Source organism: Notothenia coriiceps, unplaced genomic scaffold, assembly GCF_000735185.1.
Source record: "Notothenia coriiceps isolate Sejong01 unplaced genomic scaffold, NC01 NC01_scaffold00011176, whole genome shotgun sequence".
NCBI lineage: Eukaryota > Metazoa > Chordata > Actinopteri > Perciformes > Nototheniidae > Notothenia > Notothenia coriiceps.
This window is the reverse complement of record NW_011343877.1, coordinates 14,185-35,418: the sequence shown is the minus strand read 5'-3', so window position 1 is coordinate 35,418 and position 21,234 is coordinate 14,185. Positions and strand designations below refer to the sequence as shown.

General features: G+C 45.1%; 1 protein-coding gene across 8 annotated transcripts; it reads left to right on the top strand.

Moving 5' to 3' along the window:
- Positions 1–279: 279 nt before the first annotated feature.
- On the top strand, positions 280–21,054 carry LOC104946490 (protein groucho-2). 8 transcript variants are annotated; one of them, XM_010772326.1, is made up of 22 exons: positions 280–913; positions 1,398–1,545; positions 2,085–2,185; positions 2,408–2,471; positions 3,820–3,864; positions 7,968–8,030; positions 8,284–8,388; positions 9,955–9,984; positions 11,761–11,965; positions 12,372–12,379; positions 13,876–13,998; positions 14,681–14,731; positions 14,818–14,970; positions 15,440–15,572; positions 15,692–15,864; positions 17,628–17,698; positions 17,818–18,067; positions 18,582–18,829; positions 18,947–19,094; positions 19,209–19,359; positions 19,562–19,638; positions 19,923–21,054. In XM_010772326.1, the coding sequence occupies exons 2-22, from the start codon at positions 1,522–1,524 to the stop codon at positions 20,028–20,030; spliced, it is 2,331 nt and encodes a 776-aa protein (XP_010770628.1). In that variant the 5' UTR covers positions 280–913; positions 1,398–1,521; the 3' UTR covers positions 20,031–21,054. The 8 variants fall into 8 exon arrangements, with proteins under 8 accessions (XP_010770628.1, XP_010770633.1, XP_010770634.1 ...); XM_010772329.1 differs by having other exon boundaries at positions 281–913; positions 8,284–8,358; positions 9,958–9,984; positions 15,689–15,864; XM_010772328.1 differs by having other exon boundaries at positions 281–913; positions 8,284–8,358; positions 15,689–15,864.
- Positions 21,055–21,234: the final 180 nt, after the last annotated feature.

The following is a 21,234-nucleotide window of genomic DNA, read 5'->3' as shown; positions in this document are numbered from 1 at the left end:
CACGGTGTTTGTGTGTTGGGGGGAGTTTACCCCGCACATTTCAGATTGTAGGTGCTACTTTGGCAGTTTTACAGTAACATAGCTTCACATTCTTATAACCATGTTTTACAAACAAGCTCACATATCCTCATGTTTCCTTGTATGGGGATAACAATTCAAGAAGGCTTGTTGCACCGCACACATCCCTCCCCCGTCCCGCTGGTGGTGGTCTCACCCAAATATTCATCAACTTTATTTGGGCGGTAAAAAAAAAACACTCTAATGAAGCGCGGATGTGGAATTTGTGCTGTCTTTGTCAAATGTGGATATCATCGTCGGCACATCAATGCCTGCTGTTGTTGTTGTACACGGTGGGACGGACGGATGATGCCTTGTGGATCCACGGGATGATGTCATGTATCGCTGCACCCCACGTGGGGGCCGTCGCTCTCCGATAGGCAGATGTGGCCGTATTCCTTCCGAGTAATCCGATTGGACAGATAGGCGCTTTCACGGCAGTTCAGCCCTGCTGCCTGTGTGTGGCAACCGGGGTAAGCTGGACAACTGGGGGAAATGCGAGATTGTGGAGAGTACCATGTTACGCTTTTAAAGAATCTCCAACCTCTTCGAGTCGGAAGACAGATTTTGGAAGCCTATATTTTTTCTTTCTTTTTGGGATTAACCGGCCACAAACGGCGCACATTCCTCGGAGGTTTCGCGGCTGAGAATAAAGTAGTTTTAATCGAGCCCGACCGCACCACATTTTCTCCCAAACTGCTCCCCCAGTCCGGCTGGGTGCGCTCCGGAGAGAGGATGCTTGTCGAGATCCGCGTCCACCACGCGTACATTAGGAGGGATTAAGCGCATGAATTATAGCCTCTTTGGTTTTTCTTCAGGAACAAAAGTCGGACGGACGGTAAAGACGCACACACGGGTATGTATTTATCAGAGCTGTTGATTTATTTGTGGGTTTTTTGGGGCGTTTGCATCGCTTTCCGCGGAGTCACACAGTAGGTGGGAGCCGGGTGCTGTCGGTGGTGGCCGACCTGGAGACGTCCTACAGCGGGGTTTGTTCATTTGGCGAACATCAGTCAAAATTAGAATCTGAAACAAACGTATTTGATGCAACAATTTAAAATTAACCGCGAAAAAGTAGCGTACGTTTTGCTCCATGACGTGTTTGCACCAGTTTAAATTGTAAATTGATATTTATTGCCTTAGTATATCGAGTGTATCGCTGACCACTGACCGAATAAGGTCACGAAGAAGACCGAAGCGAAAGAATATTGCTGCTTTTTTCACTTGCCTCTGCAATAACTGGAACTAGTTTACTGTTTTGACTACTTAAGCAAACAACATGCATTGTACTGTGTTTTCACCCCCGTCTAAAGATTAAACCGCGTCATTTTTCAACACAGGATTTTCTCGACCTCCCCTGCCCCCCACCCCTGCCTGCTGAGACCGGTGTGGCTGGGAGCACATTTCAACCATTTTGCCAAAGGACCTGCACACTGGAGAGATAAACAAAGGATACATTTCAAGATGTATCCACAAGGCCGACATCCGGTAAGAAGCTCTTCCTCTATACTTACTACAGCTTACATGTTTATCTGACAACACTGATGTTGACATGGTTCCTGGCTGTGCTGCTGGTCCCCCTTTTGAAATGTGTCCTGCAAAACGGTTTACACTCTAATGCAGCTCATCACATCTATATGGTTATATCACAAAGCATGTATGCTACACAAGAATATGCACTTAGTGGTAAATGGATGCAGATGGTTTGCCTGCCTGGAGATATTTACTCAGCCATACACTAACATATGACTGCTGAATATGGGGACAGGTGGGGGCTTTAATCCTTTATTTGTATATCATTATTTCATTTTATTATCAGATTTCATTTTCAGTGTGACAGCCACATATTCATAATGTGTTATTAGCTTCTGAAGGTGTGAAGTAGTTCCTTACTAAAGAGGAGATATTTTCGTGAAAGTAGTCTAATGTGATCTAACTATTTTTTCTCCTTTCACAATGAAAGAAAAAGATGATTAAAACTTCCTCCTGTGACTCTACTGATGTGATTTGTACACCCTTTCTTTCAGGCTCCACATCAGCCCGGTCAGCCTGGCTTCAAATTCACTGTAGCAGAGTCTTGTGACAGGATTAAAGACGAATTTCAGTTTCTGCAAGCCCAGTATCACAGGTAACAATTACAAAGTATATCACCAAAGTATGACAGTGTTAACGTTTCCTCTTCATTAAATAACTAAGGTCAAGGCTAATATTTGGTTGTGAAATGAAATCTAAATGGTTGAATTAAAAAATAGCAGTTATTTTCTTTTACATAGCTGTCAAGTGGTTGAGTGTGTGTGAGTTATTGAAGTGATACAGATGCCAGAAATTGACACCTTGTCTTCTATTTTAGTCTTAAGGTGGAGTATGACAAGCTGGCCAATGAGAAGACGGAGATGCAGCGCCACTATGTCATGGTAAGATTATGTTACAAAAGGGAGCAATTATGGTTCCAAATTGCAAGGCTTGTTGAAGATCTGGTTGGGGTGGAGCGAGACAGCCTAGTGTGATCACCTGCATGGTGGTTAGGGCGGGTTGAGTGTCAGGTACAGGCCTGTGAAAGGCCCCGGGGGGTTTGATGTAGCTGGTTGTTACGGAGGAGCTCTTCCTGACAGGCAGTGGGCTGAGGCTCCATTAAAGCGCTCCCCTGATCTCCAAGGGTCGGCTGCAGCGCTGCCCTCTGTGTGCTGATCTGATTATTCTCCTAGGAGACTCCACGCTCAGACGTATGCATGGCCATAAATTAGGTGTGAGCTGATGGTGGAGGGCCAGAGCTGTGTGTGAGAAAATGCACCTCGGCAAACAAAATGGAGGACGTGGAACCTGCTGCAGTTTATTTTGCACTGACTGAGTCAACCTTAGTTTCTCTGTAAGCCTCAATTATAAGCTTTCATTTTAGCAGCCCTTTAGAAAAACATAGGCATGCCTATGACGCAGGAATTTAGCTCAGACATGACGCAATCAGGAGTTCTTCCGTGGCGGTGTACTCTGTTGTTCCAGGTAAACACACTGAGGATGACTTAAACCAATACATGCAGGCTTAAGTTAAACATTCTTTTCACAGGAAGACAACATGTCAGCCTGACAGGGAGGAGGTTAGGTAAACATGTAGGGAAGTATCCCACAGCCAGCACTGGGTGTCAGGTTACGCTACGGCTGTGGGGCTCTGATCTCAGACAGAATGGCTCTCTTGTTTGAGAGTAATTTTCGAAGAAGCTAATGGACTGAATAATGCATTGGCCTCATCAAATAGACGCTGACTGGAAAGCCATTTCTGCCCTGGCTGCCACTTGTGGGCTCCATGGATTACATTTCAGCCAGACAGACTGACCTGGCTTGAAATATCAAGAGTGTTGAGCAATCGCGTTACGCTAAGTAAATAGACATCCTGGAGATCTGAGGGCTCAAGATGGCGATCAATAAATCCAACCCTTTCTTCTCTTTGCCCGCAATATAAACAACAAAATATCGATTTATCGGCTGTTCACTGTTTGCTGCTCTAAGAACTCCCTTTTTGTCTGATCTTAGTTTATCACGCTGGCCAGCAGAAGTTGGATTGTATTTTGGGTTCAATCATGTTTAAAAGCATTTGATGATGGAGTTAGTGGTGTGATTAATTAAACTATTGATTTGTGGCTATTCACATTAAAATAAAACAAACGCTACATCTAAGAGTATAAAGTAATTGCCTAAATTAAATGTTGGCACACCATGATTCTAAATGTGACTTGATTAATATCAATTAAATCTTTGCTTTTGTTTCAGTATTACGAGATGTCCTACGGGCTGAATATAGAAATGCACAAACAGGTATGTACCATCATGTTCCTCATATCTTTCCACAGTGTCGGGGGATGTGAGACCCAGGAGGAGCCGCTGTTAACAGAGCTGACTGAGCATCGCTAATGGGCTGTAAACACACTGATCTACTGCACGCAAACAAGGCAATACAATTGGAAACGTGTACCTCCACTTTGTGAATTATTGTGGCCCTTTTTTTAAAAGTGCTAGAGCCTTGATTTGTCTTGGCCTTTTAATAAGATTAAAGGTAGACTTTAGTAGGCTCTGCCTTTGACTTAATGATTAAAGAGAGAGAGAATTGCTGATGGGTCAGTATTTCTTTTTTAAATGAACAGTAATTGGCAAAAGTCCTTTAGCCTCTTATTGTGCCCTTATCTTCCTCGAAAGATCCTATCTTGTATAGCTCCACAGATCAGTCACTGATGCTTGCAGAGATAAAGATGGTTTGAATGAGTAATCCTTAGATTCCCATCCATGCAGCTGTTGAACCAGTGAGGCTGTCCCCTCTGCTGCGACAGCCTCTGGTTAATGATGGCGTAAGAGTAGGAGGGGAGGGGGGCGGCAGCATGGAATTGGTGAGGTGGGTGATCTATCAGTGTCTCGGCCGTGTGTCACACTGCCTCATGTCTGTCAGGGCTCGGGCCGCTCTGATAGCTTCTGTCAGGCACTTATCGCCAACCGGAGAGAAGAGGAGTAGGGGGATGGGAGCTGGAGTATGGAGCTGGGGGAGGGGCAAGAGCCCAGCTCTGTGTAAACAGGTTAATCGACTGATCCATTTTAGCGCCTGACTTTTATCAGGAACCTCAACAGAGCTGATGGAAGCGCTTGAATAATTCATCAGTGGGGCCCTAACCTGCTGAACGGCGTGTTTGTGAGCAAACAGTGTGGGCCCCGTCCATGCAGCTTCCCGGCTTACAGCCCAGGAGGGGGGGAGAAGAAGAAGATGGGGAGTGGTTAACAGGCAGGGCTGAGATGGATTATTGGATGCACATAGGCATATTATTTTCCTGCCAGGAGATTTATTCCATAGTGAGGAAATCCATTCCTCTTACTGTGCCTTTTTTCATTACCGTGCAGGGACATAATTCAGATTTCAGAATGCACACACCGGCCTGGCTCAGGTGGACTGATGTGGCGGTGTTATCTGATCCCTCTCTATCAGCCCTGACGATGTAGACGCAGAACAGCTAATTTCTGCTGGGTGATGTCAGCCAGTAAATACCATCATCTGGTGCTTGTTTATAAGCGTTGCGCGGCGTTTGGGGCTTAGGTGTTTGTAAGGCTCAATCAGATTTGGTAACTGGAGTCGTTGTACAGACATGAGGACACATGGCAATGGGAATCATTTGCTAGGTAGCAAACTATCTGCCATACTGAAGGCCAAAACATTCTTCAGCCAGCGTAGTGTCTGCAGTGTTCATACAAAAGAGGCGTGCAGAGAAAAGTGGTGGGAGTAAATGTTCTCCAAGACATCAATGCCCAATCTGTCATTTGGGACTGGAATGGAGTGTAATAATTACGGGGTGTGAACTGTTGGCTGTCAGGTCCACTTATATTAACTGCAAGTTATCGTATTTCAAGATATGGCATATTAAATAAGGTTATGGTTTTATGCTGTTTTTGTTAGAATGAGTTTATTGTTTTTGGATCCCAGCTGTCACCTGACTGACTGCTGCGGCTGACAAGGTTAATCATAGTAATGACTCATGCATCCTTTTGGCCTCGCTCAGATCAATACAAATAACTTCAAATGCCAATTGGACATTTATTCTGGACTCACTTCACATTAACAAAGGCTCCGAGGCTTTGTGTAACATCTCAGTTTAGTGGAAACATGTGTCATTCTCTGGCTTAGATGAGCCGCCAGTGAAGTGCTGTTCTAATTTTCTCCCTACTAGAAAAATCAGGAAACGGGCAATGCTATCATCTTGGACAAATTGGAGGCCCTCTAAATCTGACTTGTCAAGTATTGTTTATAGATGGATCATGTGACCAGAGCCACCAGTAGTTTTCCCTCTCTATATTTAATACTCATCAGTGGCTCGACTCCATTTTCCCACTGCTGATAGCAACAGGCGAATACCTTTCTGCACACCATTGACAAGCCAGCCTGAGAGTGCTCTTAAAGTGGTGCTACACGGGTCCGAGTACCTGTAATTGTGTAGCAGCAGCGCAAAGCTGGCCTCTCAAGGGCCGAGCTGTCATCTACTTAAAGTGACAACAGCCCCATTTTTATCTGCTGGCTGGTGAAAAAAAAAAAAATCCTCCTGGCACTACACTGTATCTATTCTGACAGCAGTGGCGAGCTGAGTTGGAGCCTTTTCCCTGTATTTGCATGTTGTGTTGTGAGAGTGCAGAGGCTGCCAGTTGTTTAGGGCACGACGGATCAGGCACCTCCTGACCTCTCTCAGCCAGCTGTCACCATGACACTAAGCTACAGAGGAATGGACTGTGCGCTCAAGGCCTTTTCAAAAATCCTGTCAAATGTTCGTCTGCTATTGACATGGCTTATCTCAACAAACATGGATTATACAGGCTCCGTAGCTTTTCAACCGTTTCTGAGGGCGTTCTTGAGCTCCTGCTCGAGCACTTACGACATAGCGTTAATACTAATGCAGATAAAGCCCTTATCTACCCCTCTCATTGCTTTATTGGTTGTAGGTCACATTAATTGTGTGTCCGAGGAGGCGGGCGGTTCAGTGTTTTTCCTGTATGCACACAGTAATCAAGTTCTAATCAGGGGTTTCTCATGGACTATTGTACCTTCTGTAGCTCATGCTACCATCAATTTGTTTCACATTATTGCCTGTGAGCCCAGGCTTTCCTCTGTCTCATCTGATATTTCATCTTCGGCTCGTTGTTTATCCTGCTGGCTTGCCCGGCTAAGTGGCTATCCATGTTGCAGCTTGGGTCAGCAGGTCTCGTTCTGTTGGACATTACTCTCCAATCTCTCTGGCTCTGCTCAGAGGTAATACGTCTGGCTGCCAAAACTGCCTGGCATTTCTGCCATGTGTAATAAATAAGCTGGCGGTCTGCAAAGTACATTGTGTGTGCCGCTCCAAATGAAAAATCAGGAGAAAATCCCTGTGATGTTTGTGTTCCGCAGTGGCCTTGCGTTGAACTGCAGCTCATAAATTCCATAGATGATGTAGCTTTGGCACTGTTATTTTTCTGCTCCCTGTGCAGAGCTCCAACGAGAAGAAGGATGCAGAACAAACTGGCTGTGTAGTGTTTTCACAGGGGCGGGGGATGAATCACACCCACTCTGCTCACCTCCTCCCCGTTGCTCCTTTTGTCCACCATTCATTTGCTATGTTCATGTGATCGACAGGCTGAAAATTCAATTTAATGACCTGCCTCCAAGCACGTAATATGATTTTAAAGCCTGTTACGGTCAAGCAGAGGTTCCATTTGCATAATGATCCCAGCAAGATAGGTCTGCAGCCGTTGCCATGGCAGTTGGTAGACAAGCAGGAGAATGGAGGCAGGGTGGAGCGGGCGGACGGGAGGGTGGTGGGCTGGGCTGCTGATTGCAGTGAGAAAGGGCCCAGACTCCAGTCTTGGAAAGGCAGCACTCTAGTACACTCTACTGTAGCGGTCTTCTAATGGTATTACTTATAGATTTGAGGTGTTTTACCCTTGAGGTCATTATGGTTTGTAATCTTTGCTCACTGCACATTATGACCCTTTAATGTGAATTGCCTACACTGTCACATGTAAGTAAACAGTGCAGTATGCTTCCTGGGCCTGACTTCCTGGGGTGTGGTTGTGTGGTTTAACTCTGAGGTTAACTGCAGGACAGCAGCGTTGCAGATGAGGGGAAGCAGGGCAGAGTGAGTGAGGATCCTCTCAACACAGCAGCACTCTGCCGGCTCATATCCGTTTAGCATGGAGTGCACTCTCAGCACAGCTGTGCTCCGTCCCCCTGGGCTCTCCTAATGTTTTAAATATTTCAAATGTCAATATCATGCTGTTTAGAGGATGTTGAGTCAAGCAGTTCTGATTGCCGCAGTAATTGACTTAATCGGTGTAAACATTAAAGGCGGGGTTATGTGAAGTCACTGTCTGTTTCATACTTTCCCGTCTCATTTTGCTCCTCTTTTGTTTTCCAGACGGAGATTGCCAAACGGCTCAACGCAATTTTAGCTCAAATTATGCCTTTCCTGTCACAAGAGGTGAGTTTTGAATGTCTCTCTCCAACTGTGTGACAGTTTACTACTAAAATAAAGTCACTTATAGTTGCCTGCATTATACAGATACTACTTGAAAATAAAACGAAAGCAATTTGCTTGTGTGGTGTTTGCCCTGACTTTTAGAATCGCAGCAGTACTAAGAGAATTAAGTGTGACATTCTGTGATAAGTGAGTGTGGGTGTGTGATGGATGTTGGCATGCCCCCTAATCATCTTTTGTAAATGTCTTCCCACAGCACCAGCAGCAGGTTGCTCAGGCAGTGGAGAGGGCTAAGCAGGTGACTATGACCGAGCTGAATGCTATCATCGGGGTACGTGGACTTCCCAATCTGCCTCTGACCGTGTGTATACCCTCTTTATTATTCATTTATTTATTCTGCTCATTTCTCTGTTAATGTCTTGTTAATGCACAAACTGTGAGAATAGAATGAGAAACTCTGCCTGAATCAAATGTGTTCATGCATTTTGTCCCAATTAGTTCTATATTCTTCAGCAATATATTCAAACAAGTTCAGCTCTCAAGAGAGCTGTTCTGTTGCTCCAGCTCCGGTCTCAGCGGCATCTTCGCTGCCTTGTTGTGTGTTTATAAATGCGAGCCTGAGAGCTCTTGAGATCCCCTTTGCAGCCTGTATTGCTTTAATTGGCTAAGGTTTTAACGAGGAGGCTCATCCCTCATGCTGACCTGGCTAGCTGAGGGAATTAAAAGGCTGAGGGTGAGCAGAACACAGCCAGCGCTGCACACTAGCTGAGGCCGTGCAGACAGCAGTCAGCCATAACAGCACAGCGATGCAGGTCTGTTTGCACACCGCAGCACTGAGCTGTACTACTGTGTTCCTCGCTGCTTCAAAACACCATCTGCCCCTCATTGATCAGCTGCGCTCACCCTGCCCTCCTAAAGCAGAGGTGATTGGTGTCACCCTCGATACAAAGCTCAGGCTATCAGTGGTCTTATTACTACAGTTGAATCTTGCAGAGTCTTTAGCATGCGCTAGGCTCGCCCCAAAGGCTGACTTGATGACTGGAGGCACATATTGGAATTCAATTAATGCCCCCCTGGTGACCTTTTTGTTCCAGGATAATTGCTCCCTAGAATTTGTCCGACTAGGTGTCATGAGGTGATGGATAGCTGCTTGTTTTTTTATCTGCTGGGTTGAGCAGATGCTTTATCTCACTTTCACCAAAGCGGAGCAGCTGCAAGCTGCAGTTTTCCCAAATAAAAGCTCATTTGATTTGTGGCTCCTCCCTGTGTCTGTGATTTTCACATTTGGAACATTATAATGCTGGATTATTTATTTACTTTTAGATGTGTGCCTGAGTCTTTTACTTTGGACTTAATTCAAGATGAATATCATTAAAAGTCCAAATGTTATAACATGTTGGACACACAAACTGTAAGACCTTGACTCAAGTCACGCCGCTTGTTCCTGTCAGAGGAGGTGGAAATGTAGCTACTGTATGTTTTACGAATACCTTTCCATTAGTTATTCATTGAGGAGAGGCTCTGTAGGCATGCCAAAATCCTCATGCATATTGCAAAGCAAGGTGGGGTGAAGGAGCGTGCCAGGCAGACAGGCAGCATCCAGGAGCCAGCTGCATGCCTTATTGATGGAGCTGAGGGCCATTAATAGGATGCAACTGGGGCAGCTGCTTGTATTGAGACGAGCCTGACTGGTTGAGGATCCTGTTTGATTAGAAAAGTCTGAAAATATTGAAGTCAGCTAAGAAGCAGCGCAGAGAAGCCCACCTGTCTCCAAGCGAGTGGCCACCTGGATAAACACACAGTGGCTTTGTTATAAAAGGATGTTGAATTTATTTTGTCTGTAACACTATTTATTGCAGTATATAATTGTGCAGAGAGGGCGTCTGGTGCAGCTGTTGCCCTGACCGTTTTCTGTCCTCCTTTTCAGCAGCAGCAAGCTGCCTACCCTGCGCTAATGGTCAGTGGCATTCCCAAATATCTCTATGTGCCATGCTGTTGTTAATTGACTTAGCTGTATGCACACATGTGGGCTTAAAGGGCTTGTGCATGCTGCATGGCACTTTTCTGTCAAAGTGCTATGCGTTTCACTATAGTAAGTGTGGTCTCTACACTAGAGACTACTCAAATACATTTGCTCAATCTTGCCTTTTCTTTTTTTTTTAGCTCTACTCAGAGAAAAAAGGGGCAAAGAGTAGCTCTTTATCTTGGAATATTAAATTAGAGGAAATAGGCCAGACTCCTTTCTTTATTTATTATTGTCTTCATTGATGGCCCTCTAATGAGGGCTCTTGCTGATCAACCATGCATATTACCCATCAGTGCCTCATTAAACACAATGGCTTTCCCCTGCCAATGAACTGGCTCCTTAATTTCCCTCATGGACACAATATTCTAACACACTCACGTGCTCTCTCTCTCTAGCTCTTTGTGTCCTGGGTACATTTTGTAATTGGATTGACATCTGCCCTTTCAAGAAAAGGATGAGGTTGCAAGTTAAAAACCTCACTATGTTTTCCAATCCAGTTCTCTATACCTTCAGGACAGATAATATTGAAGCAATTAAAAAGGCCCTCCAGATAGTATTATAAAGACATGCTTTAGGAGTAGGTGCCCTTTGTAAGACCTACATTTAAATATCTCTGTTTTTAAAAAGTATATTTTAAAGTAAGTTATTTCGGAGTTGATGTATTTTTAACTCAGTGTTTGGCAGGTCCATCCCGTTGTAGCATATGTTGTACCAACTCCCCTGCATTTACAAAGTGCCTAATATTCTTGAAATGGCCATAAATGGCCACTGATTGAAGTCCGTCTTGTAAAACAGAGGAGGTGCGTGCTGTAACAGCAGCTAAATTATTCAGCTGGCTCGTAGACGGGTAATAAATTGCTGATGTTTTTATTGGTGTCTCAGCTAAGTATTATTTAACCTTGCTTTAAACTGCTTACTTCCATGCTGAGTGCCTTTTAACTCCCATCCATTTCCCCGTGCCTTTCAAATATTCATGGTGAATATTGGAGGGTTGACTGAGTGCCAGCATGGGACCCCTGGTCCTGGCTCCCACAGCAGCCTTCAAGACACACACAAACACACACTCAAATACTTGGAGTGAGAGGGAAGGAGTACCAGCTTCTGGCACTTAGTGTTCCCTCAGTCTCTTAAAGCATGGGTGTGCAAATGATTCATGTTCTGTTAACCCAGGAACATGAATATGAGAGGAGTAAATAGACGCTGGTTTTGTTTTTGAAGTGTTTAAAAAGCAGGTAGTTGTTTAGCCCACAGGCTGACAGATTCTTACACAGCTTCCTGTTCCTTAAGAGGATTGCTCAACTCACTGATGGCATATAGTGCTGCGGCGCTGCACTAAGAAATCCACCAGTTTACCTGATGTGAAAGGATTCATCTATGCTGAGCAGTAGATGCATCGAACTTTGCTTTGCAGTTTGTTGTTAATGCACTACTAACACAGTGTAATGTATCTCGAGCCCTGCTCATGCAATGGAGGTGTTGAGCAGTTGATTGTTAATCATAACTTCTCCTCAGCACAGATCTAGGGATTATGCCACCATGGCCTGGTATTGAAATAGCACTGAGGGGGATTGCTTTTGGATCCTGACAGTAATAGATGTGTGAATGTGCTAATATCATCCAGGGTTTAACTGATCAGCCTCATGTTGTGGTTTCTCCTTGTCTTTTCTCCCTGACCCACTGTGTTTCTGTCTATCTCCCTGTCTACAGCAGCAGCAGCTCCAGGCACAGCACCTCTCCCACGCTGCCCACGGGCCTCCCATCCAGCTGCCTCCTCACCCCTCAGGCCTGCAGCCGCCTGGCATCCCCTCTGTGACAGGCGCAGGATCAGGCCTGCTAGCACTGGGCGCCCTGGGCAGCCAAGCCCACCTCCCAGTGAAGGATGAGAAGAACCACAATGATCTGGAACACAGAGGTGAGGAGTTAAACCAATTGGGCATTAGATGCTCATTATTGAGAAGAATTGAAAAGTATATTAATCTCAACATTATTGCGTAGATGTTAAACAGGGGGAAAATAATATAAAAAGTGTGGTGCTTCTCAGTCTCTAGAGCAGAATGGTAGGGCCCTTAGGTGAGCAGCACATCCTGTCTGTTCACATTCTGTCTGGGTAATGAGCTGGTACATTCCCAGCCCATGACTGCATAAGCTATTCAACAGCTCCAACACACGTTGATAAGAGGGGCCTTGTGCCCTGCAGCTGATTCTCACACGTTCAGCCAGAAGCATCTGTTATGATATGCTAACTGACGGCTTTTTCTCTCTTTGCTCCCTGGGGTTTCTTCATCTCCTCGTCCGCCATTGCAATGTCTGCGAAACAGAGAACGCGGTGAGTGTCCACACCTGAAACTATTTCCTGTTGCAGGGCTTGTTTGTTTTATTATTATTATTATTCATTATCACTCTTCCATCTCCACCATAAATGTCAAGTACACAATTCCCGCCAACAGCATGATGCTACTGATTTCATGCACTGTTGTAATCTGCTTTCAATAAAATGATTAATTGGAAATAAGGCTTGGAATATAAATCCTGTGTGTTAATCCAGAAGGGAAATGACTGGTATCATGCTGGAGAGATTAGAAGCCTTGTAATTTCATCACAATTAAAGCAAGACTTTGACTTCCCCTTCTTAAAGGATTTATTTGATCCCTCCTACTGTCTCCCTTGTTTACCAGCTCACTCTCATCCTTGGCATGTGATGAATATTTATGAACACAAATGGAGAATTGTTTTGTTTTCCCCACCCCGTCTGGCTGGACCTGCTAAAGCGTTTTATTTGAATGGCTGCGATCTCTGATGGCTGCTGATGTGCCTGTGAGATTGTGTTTCTGTAGGCTGGGCCCGCTGAATGGGTGCAGTCATGTCTGAAGAAATGGAACTCCTGGGGCGATTAGCCGGCCTGTTTTGTTTCTGTGCTCTTGTCCCAGGTCATCTGATAGCAGAGTGGTGACTTTGGTTAATGAGTCACGCTAAGCATCTCCTTAAAGGTCAGCCATTATGCAGACAGTGGCCCTTTGCCCAGACAGCCAGTCCATCGGCCATTGTTCACTTCTCTGGGCTGCCACTGACCTAGTCCATGTTGATGCTCAGGACTTCAAAAGGAGGGACAGAGGGAATCCGGAGAACTTGGCAGTTTGCAGGCAAATGGCAAACTCCAGTGAAAGCCGCTGGACACCTGCCGAGTTCCTCCCACTTTGTTGGCGTTTGGAGTGAGTTGTCCCAGCTTGTGTGGGCAGGCAGGCTCCATGAAAAAGCTCCAGTCAGTCCCACGCTGCCGTGCCCACTGGCAGGATATAGATTCTCTTTCTTTATCAGAGCTCAAAGCCTGAGCTGACATGGTGCCCAAGCTGCGGCAATCAATGCCCACAACATACAATTTCTGTCTCTCCTTGTCTCTCCACCCCTCTCCCTCTCACGCTTAGCCTCACTGACTCTGGAGAAAAGGCCCTCTGTTCAGCCACAACACACTGCTCATGTCCCTGTGAGGCTGTTTGTTGTCCAGTTATGAGGAGGAGGGAGCCCGGCTCGGAAAACAAGCCCTCCTCCTTTCAGTCCAGATAACGGCCCATTCTGTCGTTTGGCCACGGACAGGCTTGTGTGAGAGATTGGGCCTGGCTGGTGTCAGGGCACTGCTTGGAGCGGGCCCACAGCTGCATTTTAAGAGTCTGCAGCATCCCTTGTTGTGTGAATGGGGCCCTTTTTTAGTGTTTGGATTGGCACACTGTGTTCTTTGTGAATTCGTAACGGATGAATGACTCACAACTCTCTTTTAACAATGAAAGACAAAATGGTAATAAAGTGTGTTTGGTTTTCTCTTTGCAGAATAATTCTGTATCCCCATCCGAAAGCTTACGCACAGCCAGTGAAAAGCACCGCAGCTCCTCTGACTACAGTCTGGACTCTAAGAAACGCAAAGTGGAGGAGAAGGACAGTATGAGCAGATATGTAAGTGAAAAAAGCATCTGTTCGACATTTGGGAAAATACGCCTACACGCTTTTTGTCATGTCTGTCTGTTACATATGAAGCTACAACCAGGAGTTGCCTACAGGCATAGCTTAACAAATACATTTATACTGTACAGTGCATTTCAGAACCAAGCCATTTCAAAGAGCTTTACATAAAAAGAATAAACACATTCAAAACTCACACATTTCACACTTTTTTTAAAAACATTTAAATTCAAAGTACTTAATTGCTAAAAAAGCAAGAGAATAGAAAATAAAAAACGGCTAGAAAATACGACGATAAGTTGCAGTGTAAGAAATACAAAAATATGTTTAAAAAAAAAAGAAAGACTAGCTCTCTATGGCTCACTAGGTCACACCTTTTTTACATCTTGTTTTTCTGTACAAAAACAAAGTGATAAAAGCTATTGTGGTTTTATTGGGGGTTATGTTTGCGACAATTTTTGGCCGGCAACAGTGGCTTCCCGGAGTCTCCGCTGGTTGCCTGGCAACATCACCATGACTCCAGGATTTTACTGCTCCAGGCTCATCCAACTCTTGGCGAGAAGGCAAATGAGTGCATTTCAAAGTACTCCGTTGACCCTCCTGTGGCCAGAGACATATTTCAAAGGATTCATTGAGAGAAAAAAAAGTGACTAATTTGAAAAAAATCTCTTTACAGGACAGTGATGGAGAGAAGAGTGACGACCTGGTGGTAGATGTTTCTAATGAGGTGAGCAGAGCAATTATAGTAAATGGAATATTGACATGTACCGTGTTATAGCTGTTGCATTAATGTACAAATCTGTCTTTCTCCAGGACCCTGCCACTCCACGTGCAAGTCCCGCCCACTCCCCACCTGAAAATGGCATTGATAAGCCCCGCCCTCAAAAGAAAGACACCCCCAACAGCCCGGCATCAGTGGCCTCTTCTGGAAGCACCCCGTCATCTAAGGCCAAGGAGCTCAGTCATGTAAGACACCAAGAGTTTCAACAAACTAGGACAGTAAGGGTTTAAAACGAAAATTGCAGAGAGAGCAAAGGGATATGTGCAAATAAATCTGGGACGTTTTCTGCAGTGGATTAGGAATGGCTGTCGGTGCTTTAAGTGCATGACTAAACGTCAGGGATAATATTGTCCCGCATCAGGATCAGTCAGGTCTTCTCTGTTAATAGCTCAATGTATTTAACTCCTCCAGGATTTGTTTCTTCCTCTCTGCCTCACTAAAAGATTAAAGCCAAAGCAGTAAGGGGATAAAAACGGTCCCATCTCCATTGTGGTCATAATAGGTTTTAGAATAAATAGCAGTTTATGGCTCTGCAGGACTATGAGGGTTGTCAGAATTAGATTGGATTAAGTTCAGTTTGCTCTCAAATTGTCAGTCAGCACAGTGCCTGGTTTCGGGATTGTGATTGTGGTTGCTCTTTCGTTCCCTCGACAGAATGACAAATCCTCCACGCCTGGCCTCAAGTCCACCACCCCCACCCCCCGAAATGATGCCCCCACCCCTGGCACCAGCTCCACTCCTGGGCTCAGACCCATCCTGGGCAAACCACCAGGCATGGAGGCTCTTGGTTGGTACCACTCTTTTTTTTTTCCTCGCTAGCAACTGAGATAAATCATTTTTCCATCCTCTCCCACTGTACCGTTATGTCACATACCAATATCCTTCTCCTGTCTTTGTCTGTAGCAGCGCCAGCTTTGCGCACCCCTCTATCCATCGCAAGCTCTTACCCTACCCCCTTTGCGATGATGGGCCATCATGAAATGAATGGAGGCCTGACCAGTCCTAGTGTGTACGCTGGTCTGCACATCTCCCCTCAGATGAGCGTTGCAGCAGCTGCAGCCTATGGACGCTCGCCAATGGTAACACTCTTTCCTCTCCTTTTATTTACCTGTATCACCTAAAACGACTGCAAATAGTTAAAAGGATAGTTTGACATTATTGTCTTTCTTGCTCGGAACCAAAGATCAATATTTTCTCTTAAAGGGTCCCTGAGGAGTTTTAGACCTCATATAGCGATATGGAGCTTTGTCTTTGAGTAGGACCCTGACAAGAATTGTATTTACCTTTTTGGAGAGAACCAAGCCAGCTGTTTCCTACGGAGCCCTGGAGGGTTCATTGAGAGAAAAATAAATAAAATGTTCGCACGAGTTAATAAAGTGTGTGCACGAGTTAATAAAGCGTGTGCACGAGTTAATAAAGTGTGTGCACGAGTTAATAAAGCGTGCGCACGAGTTAATAAAGCGTGGCCTCGTTTTATTTAAACTGAGGGATTCCTGTCCGTGACTCACAGTATCTGCTGCCCACAGCTGTTTTATAGAAGGAAAACCTTCTTCACTTTATGAAATCTCTGCGGCACCAGTGGCCTGTACTACGAAGCAGGATTTGCTATTTACACTATTCATTCATGAAGTATGACGCTGCGCTGTCAGCACGCGTCTCCATGTTTGTGATTGGTCAAATGTTGCTAACCCCGTCCCTTTCACGTGAACGCGCTCTCAGCCGGTCAGAGAAACCCTGTTTGATTTGCTGAGTTGATAACCAGCTTCGTAGGACCGCTTATCGACATCGCGTTTGTTAGGGTTAGTTAAGCCGGGTAACTCAAACATATCCAGGGTCTGTTGAACTGGCTCCGTCGTACAGGGCACTGGAGGCAGTAAGGTGTAACTCAGCAGAATCTGAGAAGAGCAGCACCAGCTGCAAAGAGCTGTGCCTTTTACTGTTTACTTCACTGCGTTTCCCTTCATTAGAACAGCTGAATAGAGATCGAGGCTGCTACGTTCAACCACACACACCTACACACACATCGAACTGCCAGATTATTCCCCCTCGTTTTATGAAGGAGATGTCCTGTCACCGGGGTGTGTGTGTGTGTGTGATTGTGCTCAGCTCCGCTCTGTGTGTGCGTGTTCGGTGTGTTTCTGTGTGTCCGACACCACCGGCATTTGTTTTCAAATTACCACGAACAGTAATTTACACAAATCTGGTTCTCCATAGTTATATGTGTATTCCCAAGTGAAAGACATTTGTTTAATCTTAATCTCGATGTGCTATAGTCCTGCCGGAGTGCACCGGAACGAACGATACTATCATAAACAAATGCCCCCACACACACACACACACACACACACACACACACACACACACACACACACACACACACACACACACACACACACACACTCTCTCTCTCACACACACACACACACACACACACACACACACACACACACACACACACACACACACAGACACACACACACACACACACACACACACACACACACACACACACACACACACACACAGACAGACAGACAGACAGACACACACACACACAGACAAACACACGCAAAACGAGGCCACGCTTTATTAACTCGTGCGCACGCTTTAGTAACTCGTGCGCACGAGTTACTAAAGCGTGCGCACGAGAAGGTAGAACGTAAAACGTGGCCTCGTTTTATTTATCTTTCTCTCAATGAATCCTCCAGGGCTCCGTAGTTTCCCACTGCTTCCAGTTGTGTTTTTTTATAGTTAGCTTATTTATGCTAAGCTAAGCTTACTGTAGGATAATATTTAACAGAGTAACGTGTTTTTAAAAGGTTTTCATTTTGTTATTTTTCAGGGGTTTGATCCTCACAGCCACATGAGACCCGGCCTTCCAGCCAGCCTCACATCCATTTCTGGTGGCAAACCGTAAGTGATATTTATTGAAGTGTACATTTATGTGTATGTAAGTCACTTTGGCTAAAAGCGTCAGCTAAATAACGTGTAATGTATCATAATAGATGACTAACATTTGTCTTTTCTATCAGGGCTTACTCCTTCCACGTCAGTGCAGACGGTCAGATGCAGCCCGTGCCCTTCCCGCCCGACGCCCTGATTGGTCCTGGTATTCCACGGCACGCCCGACAGATCAACACACTGAGCCACGGCGAAGTTGTGTGCGCTGTTACCATAAGCAACCCCACACGTCATGTCTACACTGGTGGCAAAGGCTGTGTCAAAATCTGGGACATCAGCCAACCTGGCAGCAAGAGCCCGGTGTCCCAACTGGACTGTCTGGTGAGCACCGCTGCTGATTCACGTTTCACTCAACAGCTACTTTTTTACTCTTAGTTCTGTTTGTGTATACGTGTAGTCGCAAGGTTATGAACTCTATAAACAAACAACCATTCCTCTCACAATGGGATAATCCTTTGTTATACATAAGGACCACAACAGGAACACAACCCCCTGACAGTTTAACAGCAAATGCACTGGTACACAAATGCAGATTGAGCTTTCACTTAATGTGAGAATTACAAGTATGAGTGCGCTTGGAAACAACCAAAGGAGAAAAGGATTAACATCAGATTAAATGTGCAGTTAAATTATAATTGGCTTGAAATGGTAACTTCCCCAAATAAATAACAAAACTAGCTAAAAACTCAAAAGGTAGCAGCGTAGGTTTGAGAACCCTTTGGCTTGTTATTATTACAGAAGGATTTTCATCCTTTCTCACTGACTTGTTCCGAAACCTCTCTCTATCTCCACTGACCTGAACACGTATTGATTTGCTTTGTCCTCTGTGCAACAGAACAGGGATAACTATATCCGCTCCTGTAAGCTGCTGCCTGATGGCCGCACATTGATTGTTGGAGGCGAGGCCAGCACATTGACCATCTGGGATCTTGCCTCTCCGACACCCCGCATCAAGGCTGAGCTCACCTCCTCAGCGCCGGCATGCTACGCCTTGGCCATCAGCCCCGATGCCAAAGTCTGCTTCTCCTGCTGCAGTGACGGAAACATTGCCGTTTGGGACCTGCACAACCAGACTCTCGTTAGGTCAGAAGAAAACACTTTTTCACACTGTGTGGGCTTTGGTCCCACCACAGGATTGCTGTTGCCTGAGCAACAGCGGATGTCAATAAATGTTTGTATGCTGTTTGACTTTGATTGCAGGCAGTTCCAGGGTCACACGGATGGTGCTAGCTGTATTGACATATCCCATGATGGCACTAAGCTGTGGACAGGCGGTCTTGACAACACTGTTCGCTCCTGGGATCTGAGGGAGGGGCGACAGCTACAGCAGCATGACTTCACTTCACAGGTACATAATGCAACAGAGGAGAGATGGATAACACGCAGCCAAAGTCTTACTGTGAGGGGACATTTCCTTTGAGCCCAAGAACCATCAGTAATTACTGTTCTGTCTTGTTTCCAGATCTTCTCCTTGGGCTACTGTCCAACTGGAGAGTGGCTTGCTGTGGGCATGGAGAGCAGCAATGTGGAGGTGCTCCACCACTCAAAGCCTGACAAGTACCAGCTCCACCTGCACGAGAGCTGTGTCCTGTCCCTCAAGTTCGCCTATTGTGGTATGAACACACACAAACTGATGGAGACTTAACGCTGACTGTGCCTAACTGTGAAGGGGCCTCTGTTAATTCAGCACTAAAGCTGCAGTGCCCCTTAACAGTCTTTATCTCTATTGTTTTTTTGAAGGCTACCTGCCAACTCTTTATTTTTATACCACTTTTTAGTCCAAGTAACCTGATTTCACTGTTGTTTTCTTTGCAGGTAAATGGTTCGTAAGCACTGGGAAGGACAATCTGTTGAATGCTTGGAGGACTCCTTATGGCGCCAGCATATTCCAGGTATGCAGATCAATACACTCTGTCTGCAGACAGTCCAAAAGTATGCACAGTTGTCTCTGAGCGGAAGGGCACAGCGACCGCTGTCTGATAAGACTCTCCTATCAGTGAAAACTGAACCTGAATTATTGACCTGACAAAGAAGTCTTTTTGATGGGCATCAGGCCAGAACTTAATATCATTGCAATCTAATCTTGCCCTGTAGTCAGCTAATCTTTTCCACTTAACTTCAAATGAAGATGAGAATGTTACCTGCCTCAAGACTAATTTGTTTTTATCTTCTTCAGTCCAAGGAATCCTCATCTGTCCTGAGCTGTGACATCTCGACAGACGACAAGTACATTGTGACAGGCTCTGGTGACAAGAAGGCCACTGTATATGAAGTGATCTACTAGGACAGACTGCTTTGGATGAACAGTAGACTCTTCCTCCATCTACCTTCCCTCACACAGACAGCATGGATGTTGCCTGCAGCCCCGGGGTGGATGGGCAGGAGGTTTGGCAGTGCCAGACTGAAGTGAACATTGGTGGCCGTGGATGCTGTGTCCTTCGGCTCTGCCCTTCCTCACCCATGCAACTAACACTTGTACAGCAAGTGCAGTTCCCCAAGGCACTAAGAAGAAAATAATGTCTTGCTGTTATTCTGTTTGTTGGATATTTTTTTTTTTATTCGTCCTTTTTAATGTGGAGATAAAGTTCCATGACACAACTAGAAGCGGCGCTTCGCTCTGGAGCTTATCCTTGGAGGTCCTGTGAAAAGTGTACATAATGGAGTAATAAAAGGCCTTTTATAGATTTATATTTTGGTGTCCAGTTACGCTTGTGATGGTTCTTTCTTGTTCTCTCTGTGATTTTCTGTCCCCTCTGGGGGTGGAAATTAGATTAGGACTTTGTAAGAGGATATTCTATTTCAGTTTTTTCCCCTCCTCTGCTTTTTTCATGTTCGTTGTCCAGAATGACCTTTTCGGAAATCTAATTTGGATTTTTTTTCTCCCTGACAATGCCATTTTTCTTCGCTATTTGCTGTAACAAAGACGTTTGTCCCATGGATTTTAGCAGTGGAGAATTCTGGAAAGGCCCTTTTTTCAGACTGGAAGAAGGAGAAAATCATGGTTTCCAGTTACGTCTACCCTTTGGCCCTGGTCAGCAGAAATTCAACTTCATAATGAAGACCTATCAATGAAAACACTGGCTGCTTTAAAGGACATTCAAATGGATAACTATCAACCGGAGGACTCGTGGGTTTTAAGGAGAAGCAACTGTGACTTGAGTTCAGTCTGTTGACAAGACTTTCTCCTCAGAAAAGTTTATTCATCAGTCTAAGAGTGAATTATTGCCTCTCGATCAATTATGTGACTGATGTGCTAGACTTACATGGTTACTTATAAAGGTGGCAGGAAAATCCATTACCACATTTTACATTTTGGGTATGCTCTGTTTGCTTTCTAAAGTATTTCATAATGTTCGACTTCAATCTTCATATGGACAGGAATGGTCTCTGCATAAACACACATTAGACTGTGTAGCATACACGTGTCATCATCCCTAAGGATTGTACAGTTGACAGTTGTTGATAAATCAATAAACTGTTTTTATATA

Coding starts and splice junctions, on each gene's coding strand:
- LOC104946490 (XM_010772326.1), top strand. CDS start 1,522: ATGTATCCACAAGGCCGACATCCG. Junction 2,472..3,819: donor TGCAGCGCCACTATGTCATG/GTAAGATTATGT, acceptor CTTTTGTTTCAG/TATTACGAGATGTCCTACGG. Junction 8,389..9,954: donor TTCCCAATCTGCCTCTGACC/GTGTGTATACCC, acceptor CCTCCTTTTCAG/CAGCAGCAAGCTGCCTACCC.